An 18211-nucleotide genomic window follows, 5' to 3' on the forward strand; every position below is an offset into this window, starting at 1 on the left:
GAAGTCATTTTGTCTCCCATATGACGGCATGCCACTGTCCCAGTTCCAAAATATCTGGCTGGCATTGGCCTGACTTTTCGGTCTTCATCCTCCTCTTCCCCCGCCATCAGCCGCAGCGCTCTGTCCTTCTGGCTCCGGCCCATCCACACCAGATCCGTCCAATAGGGAGAGAGCTGAGGCGGGACGTGCGGCCCCACTGCTGACCAGTCAGAACTTGAGCTGCTGTTTGTTTGGTTACCTTGTTGTTGCAGTTTAGTTTTTTTTGAGCGCGCAGCAGTGGGGCGAGTCTCTGGCTTTCCCTGGCCTCTCTGGTTGGCCAGGGGAGGGTCAAAAGGGGGAGGGCAAGGTTATGTCGCCCCCTTGTCGGGTTTGTTGACTGGTTTGCCGCCATTCATGATCACCGGTTCGCTGGTTGTGCTTTTGGAAGGCGGGCCCCCGGCGAGTTTAGGCACCGCCTCCCCTACATCGTGCAACGAAGGCTCTCGGTACATCGCAACTGGAGGAGTGGCGGGAGAAAAGAGGCGGATGGGAGAGGGGGAGGAGGAAAGAAGGAAGGGAAGGGGGAGGAGAGATGAAGGAGATATGGTAGTGGTGGGAAGGGAGAAGAAGAAAAGAGGCATCAGGAAGTGTACAGGAGGAGAAAGAAAGGGATGAAAAGGGGCAAAGAGAAAGCATGAATGAAGGAAAGAAACAAAGAATGTGAGGAGAAGGTGCGTCTTTACTCTTTTATCCAATTAAACTTCAGCAAAAAATTCAATAAACCAAAGAAATCTGTGTGTGTAAATGTGTGTTACCTTCTATAGGTTTAGGCAGGAAGTGTGCAGCTGGTTTGGTCTTTTTGACCCTGTTGCCCTTCATGGCTTGTCCCTCTTTGTTGAGGCCAAGAAACCAGGCCCGGCCCGACTCCTTCTGTCTGTAGAGCATAGAGCTGTAGATCACGTAGTAGTTCTCAAACACCGACTCCTTAAACTTACACTCCGCTGTAAACAGTTCCTGAGGAGGCAGAAAGACAAAGACAGAAAGAGAAAACAATTTATATTATGTTGGGAAAAGACTGTATTTCAACACCTGTACAGTAAAGGAAAACTTTATTTACAAAATGCGTTATCAAACAATTAAAATGACTGTAGAATAAACATCATCATATCAGCCTGCAAATACATCTGAACCACATTGACCAGCCACAGACTGGGAGGAGCAGCCGAACACTGACTTAATGACATGTCGTTCTCCCCTGACTCTCTCTCTCTCTCTGTGCACATAAACAACGAACTAAACGGATAAAAAAGCAGATTGATTCTTGTGACACAAAGCCTTAAAAAAAATAAAAATCTTCCTCCCACCCACATCAGCTCTGATGTTATGTGGCAGAACTCGCCCTCAACAGAGCATATTTCAGCACTGAATCAAGGTGTTATTCTTACCGGGAGAAAAATCGAGTCTCCCTAGTGTCCTCTTGCACTACTGAGCCACAGCGAGTATCAATGGAAGCCTGACTTGAAACATACTTCTATCGGAGAGGTCAGAATCGAGGCAAGTCGGGCGTCAAGAATCAGATTTTTTCAAGCAATGAAGGAGTTTAGGTAGTGACATATGTTTTACACTGCTTTCTGATATGGCATCAACACAGCATGAGATCAGGCTATGATGGCTAACCTCACTACAAGGGCTGCAGCTAATGATTATCAACTAATCAGTGGATTGTTGTGATTAATAAACCAATATTTAGTCAATAAAATAGTGAAAAATGTCTCATAACCCAATTTGAAATACATCAATAATAAAACATTCTCTGTCCATCAACTAATCGCTCAATGTAGCAACTATTTGGGCAATATTTCCCCTTCCAATGTCTTCACTGAGCCAATGCGAGCAAACCAACAGATTCCCTTTTACAGAAAGCATGAGTTAAGTCCTCTTACTATTTGGATAAGATTTAATTTAAATTTCTTTGTGGGAAAATTGGATTATTTTTCAGCCATTAAACGAAAACACAAGAAGCAATAACCACTCTAAGATTATGTGGCGAATTAAGAAAGAAAAAGTGCAATAAATAGCAGTCAAACCTACTGAGGCAGATAAATACTGTTTGTGCAACAGCTAAATTAAAAATAAACAATAATAAAAAATCTACATTAGCTGATTTTTGGCCGTTTGTAGGAAGATGAACATGTTGGAAACACATCTGACATTTCATGGCCTTATTAGGTTGTAAGAGAAAACATGTTAGTCATTGCCAATTTACACTTCAAGCTGAATTAGATTTGTGACAAAAGGTGAAATTTAAGCCCAATAATCACTCTTCTTTTTGCTCTGGTTTGGTTTTCCTTAATTGTTATTCAGCTGCCGTCTTCAACAGCTAGTCTCTAACTTTGTCAGTGTCTGACATTTGGCGCTTGGCATGCAGGTGGGTTACCCTTTCACATTATACATAATTATTGACCCATTAGCTTTAACTATCGCTGTATTATCACATCATTAGTATCTCCTAATGTCCCTATCTATATCAAATTTCATGAGGGAAATCTCACAATCATTTAGTATAAAATGATTCAATGCTTCACATTTCATCATTGAGACAATTGCTGAGGATATAAATAAATAGTGTTAATAAACTACCCCTCATATGGCTGAGGAGGCTCCTGCCAACACAAACAATCACCCAAGTGGTACCCAGACCCCAAGACTGGGAAGTGTTTAGTCTAGACCGTCTCTTATTGGATGTTGTGGGCCTCTTGCCAGAGCCACAGACACATTGTCATTCAGCTCAGGTCTGTCGGTCCGAGTCTCATAGCAACATGAGGAAGAGAGGCGACACTGTAGCCGTGGCAACCAACCAGCGCTGAGAGGGAGGGGTCAGTTGTGTCGGGGTGGGTTGGTGGGTTGGGGGGGAGGCAAAAAGCGAGAGCGGGTGAAATACACACACAAACACTTGCATTGCTAATTTAACATAAAACATGCTACATCTTGTGCTCCACCACATCCACTCATGCTAACACAGAGAAACACTTATTAAAGGCAGGGCTGGGTGGCACCAATACGCAGCTGAGAGGGATCAGACGCTGGCACACACACACACACACACACACACACACACACACACACACACACACACACACACACACACACACACACACACACACACACACACACACACACACACACACACACACACTTGTGGCTCTAGGGGGATGAATGGAGGGAGGTGCAGGGGGGATTTGAAATGTGACTAAATGATTGGTTGGCAACAAAACTAGACAAGGTTATAATGAATGAACGCTCTGCTTATTGCCAATGTTGGCGACACACACACACACAAAATCAGACGATCTCCTTTGGTAACCATGGTTTTGATTTGTATTAAAAGTCTGATTGTTCTCCGAGGAGCTTAATATTTTTCATTAACTTTATAATATATATTTAGTCTTGACCCGCACCCCAGATTCATTATTCATTTTATAAGGATGACGGTCTTTGCTGGCGTGCAGAGAGCAGTGCCAGACACTTATTAATGTTGGCCAAGGAGGTCATACATCATTTAATGCTGCTTTTAGAATAAAAAGATGTTTGATGCCGAGGCGTCTCTCGACCTCGTCTGAATAAAGAAACACTTACGCCCCGACTGAATTCAGAGAGACAAACCCCTCACACCGCCTTACAGGTGAGTCATTTTAAACAACACCGCCCGCCTCGATGTGTTTCTGTCGTCCTCTCTGAGTGGCGACGTCCACCAGCTGCCCCGCGGAAAGAAGACGGGGAGAAAGAATGAATGAAAGAAACGGAGGGTGGGGCTGGAAATTGGGACATGAAGGGGAGAATAAATCACCCGGTGAGGAGGACGACGCTTCCTGATTGGAAACACAGCAGGGGATTCTCTCTCTCTCTCTCTCTCTCTCTCTCTCTTCTCTTATCTTAGCGTCTCTCCCATCGCTCTTCTTATTTTTCTCCCTCTGTCATTTCTCCGTGCTCTGCAGAGATTCAGTGGAAGTGAAAGCCCTGCACACATGCACATTGTTATCTTCTGAATTGCACATGCACAGATGCGTGCATCTTAGCCCGAATAGCAACCGTAATGCGATAGAGAAGGACACATTACCATGTTTAGCATCCTGCTCCAAAACATGCTTAATTGATACAGGCAGCACTTTGTCCCTCGTCCATTGAAGACCGAAAATTAAGAAATTTATAGCGGAGAAAGCAATCTCCCCTCTTGGCACAGGCGGCACTAATATCAACACTTGGCTACCAGAGCTGCCCAGTGCTACTGGTAACTTCCCAGTAGAAGCACATTCATAATGTAACACTACCCTGCTGGGAATAATTACTGTTCCAGCCTATTTCCTTTGGACTAAAAGCTTTAATTCACTAACATTAAGGAGCCTGTCTCGTTGGGGAGAGCTAGATGAATGACATCTCAGTACACTGACAGTGGAGGGTGGTGACCTCGCTGACCAGGGCAGCTGCTGAATGACTGTGAGACCACGAGTTCTCCCTTCAAGCTCTCAAGACAGAGTGATTGACAGCCAGAAGCTACATGCTATCAAAGGGTTACAGTGTAACAATGAAGCCCACTCACGTAGCTACACCAGAGCTAACTTGCAACTCCTGGAAAATCAAAAAAAAAATGTATCTGTCAAAGTGAGCGATAAATATAAACACCATTTAGGTCATATATTCAGTAGGGAGACAAACCAGACCCTCCTGTCATTGCTCTAAACCGGGTGTATAGAAAGTCTGCCACTGAAGGCCCATTGTGCCAACATTATAGCAAATTGGTGCAATTAAATAATATGCCCAATTAGCTATTATCAGATTCCCATGGTTGTGCAGACAGCTCGCACTGGAGTACTGTGTTACTGAAGAAACCTTCAAAACGGGACACATCTTGTGAAAGTTCTGAAATCAAAGTATTTTTTCTATCATTTCTAAGCAGATTTATTCATGTATTCGCAAGGGGCATGGGAGATAAGGATATCTCTATAATGAAAGAATGTCAACACCATTATGGGTATATAATTAAAGAGAGATATAGCCTGATTATTTACAACACATCCGTCTTATGTTCCGGTGATGGTACCAAGGAGTTAAATTCGATGCTGAACTGTGAACGTTGGGACTGTGTAGTTCCACCTCTCGTAACCTGGACAGTCTGTTCTTTCATAGGTCAGCCTCACAAGATCCCAAACATCCAAATGACAACATACCGCTGTCCAAAATATTAAGTCCTTTATCAAAACTATTCATATGTTGACTATTGGTTGAAAACTGGAAGTGGCCTCCCATGTCCAAGTCTGGTTGACCCATCCATCTGCCCAGAGCTCCTCCCTTAGAGGTGTAGCGGCACCATAACAATGTCCTGATTCTTCAGACCTCTTTTTTTTTTGACAGTAGTGGGTCAAGGTAAACGTGAACACGCCGCTGTTTCTTGTGCCAAGACAGCTCCAAATTGTTCCTGATGCTTGTCAAGTCTCTCACTTCTCTCACCCTTTAATACTGTCTCTTTCTCTCTTGCAAAAATTTACTGGAAGTCAATTTCAAGGTACGTGGCTTTTCTGCAGTGCAGGTGAAACTTAAAAGAAGAGTTTGACCGTGATTCTAGTTTCTTCACCAAGCTTTCTCATTTAGCAGCTTTTTGAAAGGACACCTGGTTGTCACTGTTTCCTTTACCTAGTATAACCAAGAAGTAATCAATGTGATTTCTAATGATTAATTGTTTTGAGTGTATAAGGTCAATGATGATTATTATGGCTGAAATCAATATAATTAAATTAAGAATATTATCTATTTCACAAATCTGTTCGAAATCACATATTTATAATCAAAACGATATGTATTGTAATTAATTGTGTTCCACTTCTTCTTTTCATCTTGTGTTTTAATAAGAATTTAGTTGCTTTCATTATTTATGACAAAATTATGTGAAACTATAACAAAGTATGATCATACCATCATAACGACACCTTTAAGTAAATTAGTAGTAGCAATGAATTATCACCAAACCCTAGTTTCTTATTTTATCTTTAGCCTCCATAGAAATATGTTTAATTAATCAAATGACAACTTAGCAGTTCCATTATTCATAAATATGAAGACGCAGCGTTTGGATTTGCACTCGCTCTACTTGTAGCGTTGCTTAATGCGACTAAGCTCAAGGAAGTTGTTTTTCATCCCAATGTGTATTTATTTGTGTGTGTGCGTGTGTCTGTTTGTGTGCACTGCTCAGCGAGTGGGTGTGTTTGTTTCCAACACCAGTTATTATCACAGCACTAATTACCCAGGGGAATTGTGGGTAAACAAATCATTCTAAAGAAAAGAAAAAGCCCACGGAGGAGAAGGAAGAGGAGGAGTGAAAAGAAAAGTGTCGGCAACTGAAAACAAAAGTGAAGAGGGCGCCTTGAGAGAGAGAGAGAGAGAGAGAGAGAGAGAGAGAGAGAGAGAGAGAGGCTGGAAAGGATGTCCTCCGGCCCAGACGCACCGAATCATAGCATCAATCTGACTCCAATCACAGCGTCGCTCCCGGCGCCTCAGCAGCGCCGCGGTGTTCCTCAGCCACTCCGGACCTGCACACCTGATCCAATTACGCCGTTATGAAAATGTGTGGCTCTTAATTGGATCAGGTGTGTCAGAGCTCAAAGCACAAGCACCCCTTGAGGACGGGTCGGGCAGAAAATAACTAGTGGACAGTACGAGGAGATAACTTCTGAATATCATTTAAAACCCCTGGTAAATGTAGCTTTTTATCATTTTAACGAGTCATGCATGTAGCTGACACGTAGTCTTGGCTCTGTTCTTTGGGTTGTTCGGCATCAAATGGCTGATAACGGTAATAGTTTGACGGCTTGTAAGCACCAGAGGATGGATTTTACAATTCTGCAAAGGTCCAAATTAAACTCAGTCTAATCAGGTCGGATAAGGTTTTTTTTGCCACCTGTTTTGGACCTGTGAAAATAGGACTTTCAATTATTTCCGTAAATTAGTCTTTGAAGCTTATAAACAAATTATTTCTGGATTAATTTGTATTCGTTCTAAGGACATTATTATCATGCTGCTGCGTCTTGTGTGGGGTCTGTTAAGGTCGACTGCTTCTGGATCGGGTCTAATTATAATTGGGTCTATTCAAGTTCTGGTCTGAGCGTGTTCGAGGTCCACATCAGATTAGGCTTTCTCTTAGTTTTTTCTACATTCTTTTATGCACGTTTTTTCCACAGGTTCGTTTTGGGATTTAGTGGCAGCAAATTCAGTTTGTAGATTTGATCACTTCCGCAGAAATGCAACCACGCCGTTGAATTGAACTTCAAACAATCCGCCAGCCTTTAAGTCTGTATTAAAGGTGAAGTTTGCGGGTTTTCAATTAGTTCAGATGTCTGAATGCATCACTCCGTTACGTCAAACCGCCTTGATGAGAGCCTGCACGGCTAAACAGAAGGTGCTTCGTGGGAGGAAGGCTGGGAAGGCTGCAGATGCTCCAGTAATGGCTCTCCAACGTCATCAGTGGACGAATGTTTTGTCCAAACCTGCTATTTGAGTGCGATGTCTGTCCTGCGGTGCCTCAATAACATGATGCACAGAGTGGTAATCTCTGAAGAGACCCAGCACAGCACACCAGCGACTAATTCATTCTCTAGTCACCAGAAAAAATAATGTGTGTTTGTTTGTGTGTGTCATGACTCACATGGCAGTAACATTTATTCTCTCTGCCACTCGTCCTCCTTCTCATCTCTCTGGATGTAGACATCACAGGTCTCACTCTGTCTGAGTGCTGCACCGACTGTGTTGTGAATGGAAGTACACGCCTACGCACACTGAAGTGAGGCAGACACACACACACACACACACACACACACACACACACACACACACACACACACACACACACACACACACACACACACACACACACACACGCACAGGTATATGCGTCGTTGAGAACACACTCACTCTTATGTTGGTTGAAAACATCCTGTTGTGATAAAACATGCTGCAGCTCGGGAGGAGAGGAAATAAATATGAGGATAGAAGGTGAAACGGAGATCGAAGGACGAATCCACGACCTCCCCATCTAGTTTTTTTTTATTTTTGTAAGGAATGACATGAGATTAAATGAAAATGAAACAATAATTTAAAAAAACAGCTATTTTAATAACTGATTCATTTCTAAAATATTTTCTGTTTTCATGCTCTCAGATTTATTATTTTTTGAACTGTGTTAGTAAACTGAATATATTTGGGTTTTGCACTGTTGTACAGATAAAAATAAAGACATTCTGAGATGTTACCTTGGGCTCTTGGGTATTTTAAGAAAGTGCACAGTGAAAAGAAGAATGGACAGTATTTGTGGGTGTTTATTTTAACTTTTATTTGCCATTTTACTGACATTGTAATCATACAGGGATATGTATACGTGAGACATTTAGCTCTAATGATGAAAAAGCAGAGATGAATGGTATTTGTTTTAGATTAAATGTGCTACCCTAGTCTTTAGTAAAATGTAGTTTTATTTTCTCTGTTATTTATGTGGTTTACTAGACCACTTTTCAGCACCAGCATAAGTCTCGGTTTGCTTTCAAAACGGGGGGTTCATAACTATTATTACAGGATAAATTCATATTATTTTTATTGGGATTTAAATGGGCGTCAGATTTATACTGCTAGATATATGACACATACCTAGGTTTCTGATTTCCAAGAAGTTTTGTGGAGGACCAAATTTATCTAACGCCCCTTACGTTTAAATATTCTAGATATTCTGTCTGGGCTCCCAGGATCCTCTTCAGCGGACAGACTCGGGCTCTAACAGTCTGACTCACAGGAACTGGCATTAACAAACATATTTCCATTTCTTATCGTCAGCAAAATTTCAGATTTCAGAAAACAAGCAGATTTTAAAGGGGGCACTGGTGTACACCTAGAAAACGTCTCACGACCACACCGGTACAGAAACAGGATTTCATGCACATGATAATTGTATTTTTCATCCTATTCACACATGAGAAGTAGAAGATGATAATAATAAATGTAGGAGTAGCAGTGATAGTGGGATGTTGCAAGAAACGTGTCATAGTCAATTTCCTCTTTCACCTCTGAGCTGACATCTTGAAATCTACACCTTCCCAACAACCTAATACACCCACACACAACACACCAGCGCGTGCATCACACACTCTTTCACACACACTCTTGTCACTCCTAGTCTCATTCACACACACACACACACAGTCTCAAACTCATCAGCACTTTTTTTTTCCCACTTTCCCCAGCATGCTCCATAATTATCACATAGCAGCTCATTGCACACTGTGCCATCTGTTAGTCGCACACACACACACACACACACGCACGCAAGCCCAAAACTCTCAACACGAGCGTGCACACACACACACACACACACACACACACACACACACACACACACACACACACACACACACACACACGTACGTGCACAACCACACACTGCCAGATGCTCGGGATCTCGGATTAATAAAACAGTCCTACCATGTATAACTAAGTTTGCAGCATATCATTAACAATTTGCAATAAGAGGATAAAGAATCTCATTGAGAGCGAAGCGGCATACATTTAAGAACAAGTCTAGAGAATGCACTTCAGAAGGAAATGTCCTAAATTAAAAAAGGTTCAGACAGGGGAAGGCAATATAGATGAAAATTATGTCACAACAATAAAGGATGTTTTATCTTCCCAAGACCTTCAGATAAAGAATGACGTACATACAATCATGTTCCTTCAGACACAAAATAGAATCAAATATAATTTTGTGCACACTTTTCAGCTTTCAGTGCATCATGTTCTGATTACAAATGCAGTCCCATTGGGCTTTAAATGTTCTCACTGAACATGTGTGTTTGTACCAGGAATATCGAGCTACTTATTTGTTCATAAAAATCCTTCCAAGGCTAAATGCAGCTCATGATATCTCCAACATGCTACAGAAAAAGCTGCAGCTGCAAGTGCACCGTGTTCAGTCGAAGGTAGCGGGAACTCAAATCTGATTTGTATCGACTTCCTGACACCTACACAATAACTAACCTGGCAGGATGAAAGATAATCCAGACTGCGTCCGATAAAAAAATTAAAAAAAAAAGATGCTCAGCCCGAAGCTGAAACAATAAAGTTTAAACGTCGGCGCTCTGGTTCAAACCGGGATAAAACAAACTGGAGCTGTGACGGCAGCAACTCTCGTAATGTTTAATGAATATCTCCTCGGGGCGCAGTGGGCACCAGCCTCACTACTCACTACCACACACTACACCTGCCGGGACCTTTGCAGTAGTGCTGACATCACGACGATCTAGAACCTGCTGCATGTAATTCATATATTCCTTATCAAGTAGCTGCCTGTACATCCGTCACATAGCTGGAAAATGATCACAGATTCTCACTTTCCCTCTACGCAGCTTTAGGAGGGGATTTCTATGTGTGTGTGTGTGTGTGTGTGTGTGTGTGTGTGTGTGTGTGTGTGTGTGTGTGTGTGTGTGTGTGTGTGTGTGTGTGTGTGTGTGTGTATGTGTAGGGGGGGACTCCCCCTCTTCAATTATTTACAGGAAGCCCTCATGCATCTGTGACTTTCAGCGACAGGCTGAGAAAAGCCCAGCAGAGCAGCACAGATCTCTTGTCTTTCTCCTCCCGATCACTCTGTTCTCTTCCTCTCATCCCTTTGTCTTCAAACATTTTTCCTTCCTCATCTCCATCTTATTTTCCTCTTCCATCTGAAACCGTTGTCCGCCCTCCTCTCTGGCTTCTTTTTTCTCTTTAGTCATTGACGTTTTTTGTCATTGCTCTAAAACATCCTTTTCCTCTTTGCTGTACATCTCTGTCCTCACATTGTCCGTGTCCTATTTCTTCCTCACCTCCTCCTTTTTGCCTTTCGCCCAAGTCTTTCCTTTCTTCTCACCCCTCCTTCTTTCTTTCATGATTGGTCCTGGCCTTGCCTTTATTCCTCTCACCTCTCCCTTTCATTTCCTCCCTTTCATCTCCTCCCCCACCCCCACCCCACCCTTCCATTTTTTTAAGTCCCCCGTCCCCTCTCTCCATCACCTCTCCTTTCCGTCACCCCCCCCCCAAAAAAAAAAGAAACGAAGGGGGAGGAAAGAGGGATGATGTTAGGGCAAACAGACGTCAGTGAAAGAGTGTGAACTCTCTCTGAAGAGTCAGCATGGAAATAATTCATATTCCACTCAAGCAGATCTCCGAGCAGCCGGCCGCTCCTCCTCTTCCTCACTTCCTCTCTACTTGCTCTTCACCAGCTCCTTCATCCCTCTCTCTAATCACGTCTTCCATATTGTTCCGTGTGTCCCTTTCTAATGTCAATGACGTGACATAGGTTTCACTAATTTAGCTCTTTTTTGGTTTATTATGCAGTTTTCATTCATGACTTGGAATGATTTTGTTTTCTTTATCTTAATATTGTGCATTAAGGGAGAAAAAGCCTCCGGAGTTGCATTAAAACATTCTTATTTTATGCATACTTGTCCATAATCTGACAAATAAGTTTCGTTGGCATCCATTAAAAGCAATTCATCTGTCGTTTCTCATCTCTCTCTCTCATCTCTCTCTCTCTCTCTCTCTGTCTAATGCACCTGCCTCCAATCTTCTGTCGCACAAAACCTAAAAAAATGGGGCCTTTCATTTTCAAAAGCTTTTATTGTATCATGCATGCTTCGATTCTCCTTTAAATTTGAGCCTAAATGTAAGTGACATATTGTATAATTTAGAGCAGGATTTGTCTGTAACTGCTCTTTAGGTGAGAAATCCATTTTGCCTCATTTGGCTCAGTGTGCCGTCCTTCAGACAGAGCAGAAGAGGCTCTGCAGACAGACACGGTGGATGTAATGGTCTGTACTCCGGCTAACTGAGGGGGAGTTGAACTAAAATCACTTAATGGTTCTTTTGAGCAGCACGATGAGATGAGCGTGTCACGTTAACCGGGCCAATGAGCTATTTATCTCTGCACAAAAATATGTTTTTAAGTAGGCAGGCATTTATACTTTGGATAGAGGCAAATGTTGGTTTGCACAAAAGCTGAAACAAGGAATTTGTTCAGTAATTTGTTTAAAAAATGATCTCAAAGCATCTCAAATCGGAATATTTCATGGTTTTCTATGATAGTTATCTGAATAATGGACTGTATATTGCATAAAACTAACTATTTCAAGTGGTCACCTCGGGCTGTGGGCTATTCTGACAGTTTATAAATAGAATGGTTAATTGATTAATCAAGAATATAATAGGCAGATTAATTGATAGTGAAAATAACCATTAGTTGAAGACCTTCTTTGCTTTTTTTTTTTTTTAATGACTAAACCAACCAACGTACCTCCCTGAGTCACTGTAAGCCTTATCTGTCCTTTCTCCTGTGGATAAAGTAAAGTCTTATAAATGACCAGAGATTTGTGAAAACAGGCCATTTGTCTCCCACAAATAATTACCACAGCTTAAAACCAAACACCCGGGGACCTGGATGAGCAACACATGATTTGCAATTAAGCCCCATAATTTTTCCAGAAAGACGCATTAAGCCCTCAGCAGGACTGCCAAAAAACAAAAAAAAAACAAAGACCAATAAAAATGATGCATGGCCCAGACAGACAGACGTGTAAAAAAAAAAACTGAAACAAAATCCGTCTTGTGGACGCTGTCCATCTGGGATTTCTCACCGTTGTGTGTCCATGCTGGTACGCTGCATGTGTGTGTGTGTGTGTGTGTGTGTGTGTGTGTGTGTGTGTGTGTGTGTGTGTGTGTGTGTGTGTGTGTGTGTGTGCTTACCGATGAGTAGAGGTGACCCTCTCCGTTCATGGCGATGTAGAGGCCAGTCTTGACTGATTGGATGGCCACGACTCTCAGACCCACAGGAATTAAGTTAAACAGAGCTGAGGACAAGAACAGACAAACTGAGTTTAAGTTGCCGTGTGTGTGTAGCTTCTTCTTCCTGATACACAGCGCCCCCGAGAACTGTCAGCTGGTCTGTTGCTCAGTTAGTTTGGATAGTTCATGGTGAGGTGAAGCAGCAGCTCGGCCTCCAGGGGGCTACTCGCAGGGCTTTTAAATTCAGAGTTCTGCAGAGGAGAAAGACCGCAGAACACTGACCGACAATTCAGACCACGGCTTTAAATGTAAGCACTCTGCTTAAAACCCAGAGATAATTTGTCTCCATAGCTCTCGATTTTACAATTGAGGTATTCTATGTTACAAAATAAGAAGTAAATCAATACCAAATACCGTAACCCAGTCCTTTTCTACTTTTTAGAAGGGGTGGGACTAGTATCTCAGTAATACAAGTTATCACACTGTGACAGATTTGCAGTATGTTTTTAGGATTATTTCATTTGTATGTCTTAGTTTAGTCGAGTCATGAAGAAGAAGTGTGTCCTTTTTTTATTTCATTGTAATGCATTAATCAGAATGAAAATAAAATATAACCCTGGTGTTTTGTTGACTTTACTTCCTCATTGTTTGGGGCCCAACAGACCGCAGTGATGCATGTGCAAAAATATGAGTAACAACTGCATCCAGTTTTCTTCATTTCATTTTTTTTTTCTCACCTTATTAAAACCCAATATGTAGAAAAGTATTAGTGATAGCCCCTCTATTGGTCACATACTGAGGCACTGTAACATAACCTATGACGGATAACAATATGAAATTGTTCCTGCCCAAGGCCAAATGTGTTTTATATTTTCACATTAATTGTTTTTTTATCTAACATTTTAATATCAGCCTATTCTAGTCTCTGTTTTTCAAGGGCACAGTCGTGCTCTCAGCTCCAGCGGGTCAGTGTTATTTGAAGAACAGCAGTCTGTGATGCTAGAGGAACCGACAGCCGATCACACCCTTACAGCCTCGGGCGGGTTCTCCAAAGGACAAAGCTGGTGTCACTGGTGTTTTTGTTCACTTCTTACAACCCCTTACTGTCTTGTTTCTTTTTTAGATTTGTTATACTTTTGAGATATTAAGCTTTTTCTCTCTCTCTCTCTAGTATCTTGAGGCTGTGACTGGCAGCTTTTCAGTGACAGTAATAGTTTACTTTTACCAAAACTGTTTTTTTTGTTTACATGACATTTGGAAATTGGAGGTGTGTGAAAAAGTCTTTAGAGGTTTAATAGAAGTGTTTTACGAACATCTATCATGAAATGTCAGAATTAACATTAAATAAACATAACAAATAAGCAAAAACTCCAATCAAATGAATAAAAAACAACTAACTTTACACAATGATGAGGCTTGACATTATTATTATTTTTATTATGTTTATAATTGCTCCTCTCTTATATGAAAATTTGACAAACAGTTAGTTGTGACCTTCAGGGTTGTTGAACATCTTCTGGACGTCTCCCTCAGAGGTCAATTGAAACCACGACTCTTTAACCCGTGTGCCTCTTACCATTAAAGAGTTATTGATTAGCCTGCTGACAGCTTGTAAAGTCCCTCTACGTTCAGGATGTCTGTTCCAACAAATTAACATATTTGCTAAATGTGTTGAATGTTTACATGCAGTTGCAGCTTTATTAAATGCTGATCAAAGTAAACCTTGAGGATGGGTTGCTCTCCGAATCTGAGTTCTTTTTGAACCAACGCCACATTTATGGTCATCTCTTGTTTGTGATGCATTTAAGGGATGTTTTCGTCAGTTATTCATTTTGTAATTTTTTTAGGTGGTTGCAGCCCGTGGCTCGAGTATAAAGAAGTGATTGTTTCATGTAGTTAGTTTGATGCTAGGAAAAGGAACATCTGTTACAATTCAGGTAAACTTCATGCTGACAGAGTGCGGGGAATCATTGCTTTCATTAGTGCAGCTTTTGATATATCTGCCTCCTCCCTGTCTCCACCAAAATACAATGAAGATGAACAGAATTTGTGTTTGTGCTGCTCAAAACATTTGCAGAGCTCATCTGCGGTGTGTCTTCTCTCAAACACTCAGTTATATTTGATAATCCACTGTGAAGAGTTCTTATTTTTGAATATTTCTTCAGTTTGATCATTATATCAAATGATGCCCTCATTAGCTAACTCAACAAACCCATTCATGTGTTGAAGATCCGGTCGTCTAATCACACTTGTCTCTTAATTAATCCTTTAAAGCTAAACGGTGTAACATTTTGAAGGTTGTTGCCTTCTGAAAGGATGATTGAATTAAAGCAAAGAGGGTTTGTTGGGATAGGTTGAATGGAAGGTTACTGCTTATTTCATTGAGCTAATGCAAAACTTTAAAAAAAAAAAACGCAGCAGCGAGCAAAGTGTGGGCTGAAGGTGTTGATTTAAATAAATTAAAATCCAATCATAAAGTGAGAGGCATTCCTGCCAGTGTGACGTAATACACACGGATATATTTTATTGTGTAATCATAACATAACAGAACAATGACCTGTAATGAAGGCCATGAAGATGGACGTGCCATTTGAGACCAACAGCAGCGGTGGTTCTGTCTAATCAAGCGCTGATTACACCTGGGATAACAGACTGAGCCCTCATTAATCAAGGTTACATAGAAATGGTCTCCAACAAACAGCGTCAACAGTTTTTTAAGTGTTGAGCAGAGGAAATTTTAAATGTGCCCAAGTTAGTACACCTGCAAGTAATCATCCTGCATAAATATCACTCTTTTTCTAAACCACCAGGTTCATTAACAGAAAGATATGCACCCAGCTGATTGGAGATGCAACAACCCTCCTTTTAAAAAGAAATGCTCCAGGAAATGTCACTGATGTCTCCCCCTCGGCCAGAAGAAAAACCCACTGATAAACAAATTGTAAATGAAGCTTGGCAACAAGTGCGAGCTGCAGTGAATTTTATTTGATTTATACGCCGAGCTTTGGCAGAAATTTAAAAAGAAATCGTGATGGGAAGATATTCGCCAAAAATTGAAGACAAAAAAAAAAATCATAGTAAACAAGTGTTTCATTGCTGCAACACAGAGATGGAGGAGAGCAACCGGTTAAGCCAATGTGGCAAGAACACTTTGGACAAGCGAGGCGCTTGATTACTGATTAGCATTTGATTTTCTCTCAGCCTAGCGGATCAGAATATAGCAATTGCCACATTAATCAATAAGCCATCCATCTGCAGCCTCTCCCTGAGGGCAGCGTTGGGTGCAGAGGTCCAATAAACTAGGCTTCAAGAAACTAAATCCTCTGAGCAGCCACTTGTCGAACTCAGTGGAACAGTTGGTGTGCTCTCAGAAAAACACACTGCCTGCACAACACGGCCACAATGAAAACACCATCACTGTCTCGTTGCTGTCTTTATGATTACATATACTGTGGCTTCAAATCAATAACAACAACTGTCAGTCATTTAGATCGATATGCTTGAATGGCAGATAGTGTAGTCAGACAAAATGTTTCTTATTTCCATTTAAATGGAGGAACTTGACCCCACTTTAACTGTTGGATTATCTCTATTTTTTCACAGCGAGGCACTGAAATGTCTTTCGACCTTCCGTCAAATCAGATGAGGACAAGAGACAGACATGTCATCTCTAAACAACAACTTGCCCTTGGGAGAGACTGTCCTGTTTTTTTGTTTTTTTTGCTATGATGAAATTCTGGATTTGCACCGATTCATTTTTTTTCTCTTCAGTCTTTCCTTGTCAGATACTTCATGCATTGTCAGTGGTTGCAATACGTTTCCCCAAATGTACTGTTATCAATCGGCACATGTGATATCTATCTGTGTGTGTGTGTGTGTGTGTGTGTGTGTGTGTGTGTGTGTGTGTGTGTGTGTGTGTGTGTGTGTGTGTGTGTGTGTGTGTGTGTGTGTGTGTGTGCGTGTGCAGTGTGTCCTCTTACAGGAGTTGGTGCTGTCGTCTTTGGTCCCGTCCATACTTCCATCCTGGCCCATCTGGAGATAGAAGCCCTGCCTGCAGAACAACCTGGTCACTATGCCCTTCAGCTGTGGTTCTACACAGACGCAGACAAAAGACACGGGGAGAAGAAGATTTAAGGAGTGAGAACAGCCAATCTTCAAATCAGGACAGCCTCATGAATAATGAACAAGCAAATGCAAAGGAAATGATAAGTTTTGACAGCTTCAACGGAGTGATTTATCTCCAAATTCATCCCCATAAATCAATTTCTGCACAAATCCTGCAGGGCACATTCGAGATACGCTGCAGTTTTGGCATTAAAGAACAATGTGACCACATGCGACCTGATGCATCCTGGGGGATTTCCTGCGGAGAGACCAGTGGGGCACATCCAATCCATTACAGGATTCTTGGACTAATCCTTCCTTCGTGGTCATTGTTCCACTTGAATAACGCTGATAAATTATTCCTGAACCTCTGACGGTGGAGAGCAGCTTCATAGTGGCTTTGCATCTCCCAGATTCAGTTCACTATTTATCTATTGAGCGATATATTGGTTGGTGCGTATGAATCCTTTTATTAAAACGTACTTAATTGTGTGGATCTCTAATGGTTTCTCCCCGCATAAAGCACTTTATCTATAATGTCTTAAAGCAGATAACTATACTGGAGAAAAAAAATATTCATTATTGCCATAAATCTTTTGACTTTGATAAATCCACCATGAAATGAAGATCTGCACACAGAGATATAATAGAAGTGCAGATTCAGTCAGGCTTTCTTGTTCGATTCTATTATCCTTACTCTCTTACACTTACATGTGACCACACCCTTCCTCCCCTCTATGAATCACCTGTGACTTGGACTTGGCGCAGCTTTAAAGCAGGGTGGGAATCCCCTTTGAGTGTGAGAGTGAATGAGTATAGGTACAGCCTAATGCACAGAGACAGAAGAAAAGCAAAGAGTGACCCAGTTTATGAAAAGAGAATATGTGTTAGAGAGAGAAAGAGAAAGAGAGAGAGAGAGAGAGGCTGGGGTGTTTTCCATCTTTGTGAAGGATCCATCTTGTGCAGCAGGGGAGAATCAGCGAAGAAGAGGGCTGTGAAGCTCGCAGCCAGCACTCGAACTGACAAAACTCCCAGCACACTACTTACTGTGTGGCATGTTGTGTGCTGCAGCCAACAACAAAAAATAAATAAACAAATCTCAGTTCGATCAGAGAGACAGCTTTTTACATTTGAAGGCACCACTGGGAGGATTGTGGTCTCAAGTCGGAATATGAAAATATGAATTCAGACACGTTTGATTGATTTGACGCATTGTAAGTCTCTGTGCTCCTCCTGTTTGGGATTACTGCATTTCTTGGGATTATTGTATTTTGATGGATTTCAT

The 18211-nt window shown here is 41.6% G+C and overlaps 1 protein-coding gene across 2 annotated transcripts in view; it reads right to left on the reverse strand.

Moving 5' to 3' along the window:
- Window positions 1-347: 347 nt before the first annotated feature.
- The window catches only part of LOC129111591 (fibroblast growth factor 14-like), a 41763-nt gene continuing 23899 nt past the window's right edge, over window positions 348-18211 (reverse strand). For both annotated transcript variants that reach the window (XM_054623595.1, XM_054623594.1), the window contains exons 2-5: window positions 16803-16913; window positions 12784-12887; window positions 795-993; window positions 348-496 (exon numbers count right to left, since the gene is read on the reverse strand). In XM_054623595.1, coding sequence (XP_054479570.1) covers window positions 348-496; window positions 795-993; window positions 12784-12887; window positions 16803-16913 — 563 coding nt within the window. The remainder of the gene's footprint in view (window positions 497-794; window positions 994-12783; window positions 12888-16802; window positions 16914-18211) is intronic.

Source organism: Anoplopoma fimbria, chromosome 22 (assembly GCF_027596085.1).
Source record: "Anoplopoma fimbria isolate UVic2021 breed Golden Eagle Sablefish chromosome 22, Afim_UVic_2022, whole genome shotgun sequence".
NCBI lineage: Eukaryota > Metazoa > Chordata > Actinopteri > Perciformes > Anoplopomatidae > Anoplopoma > Anoplopoma fimbria.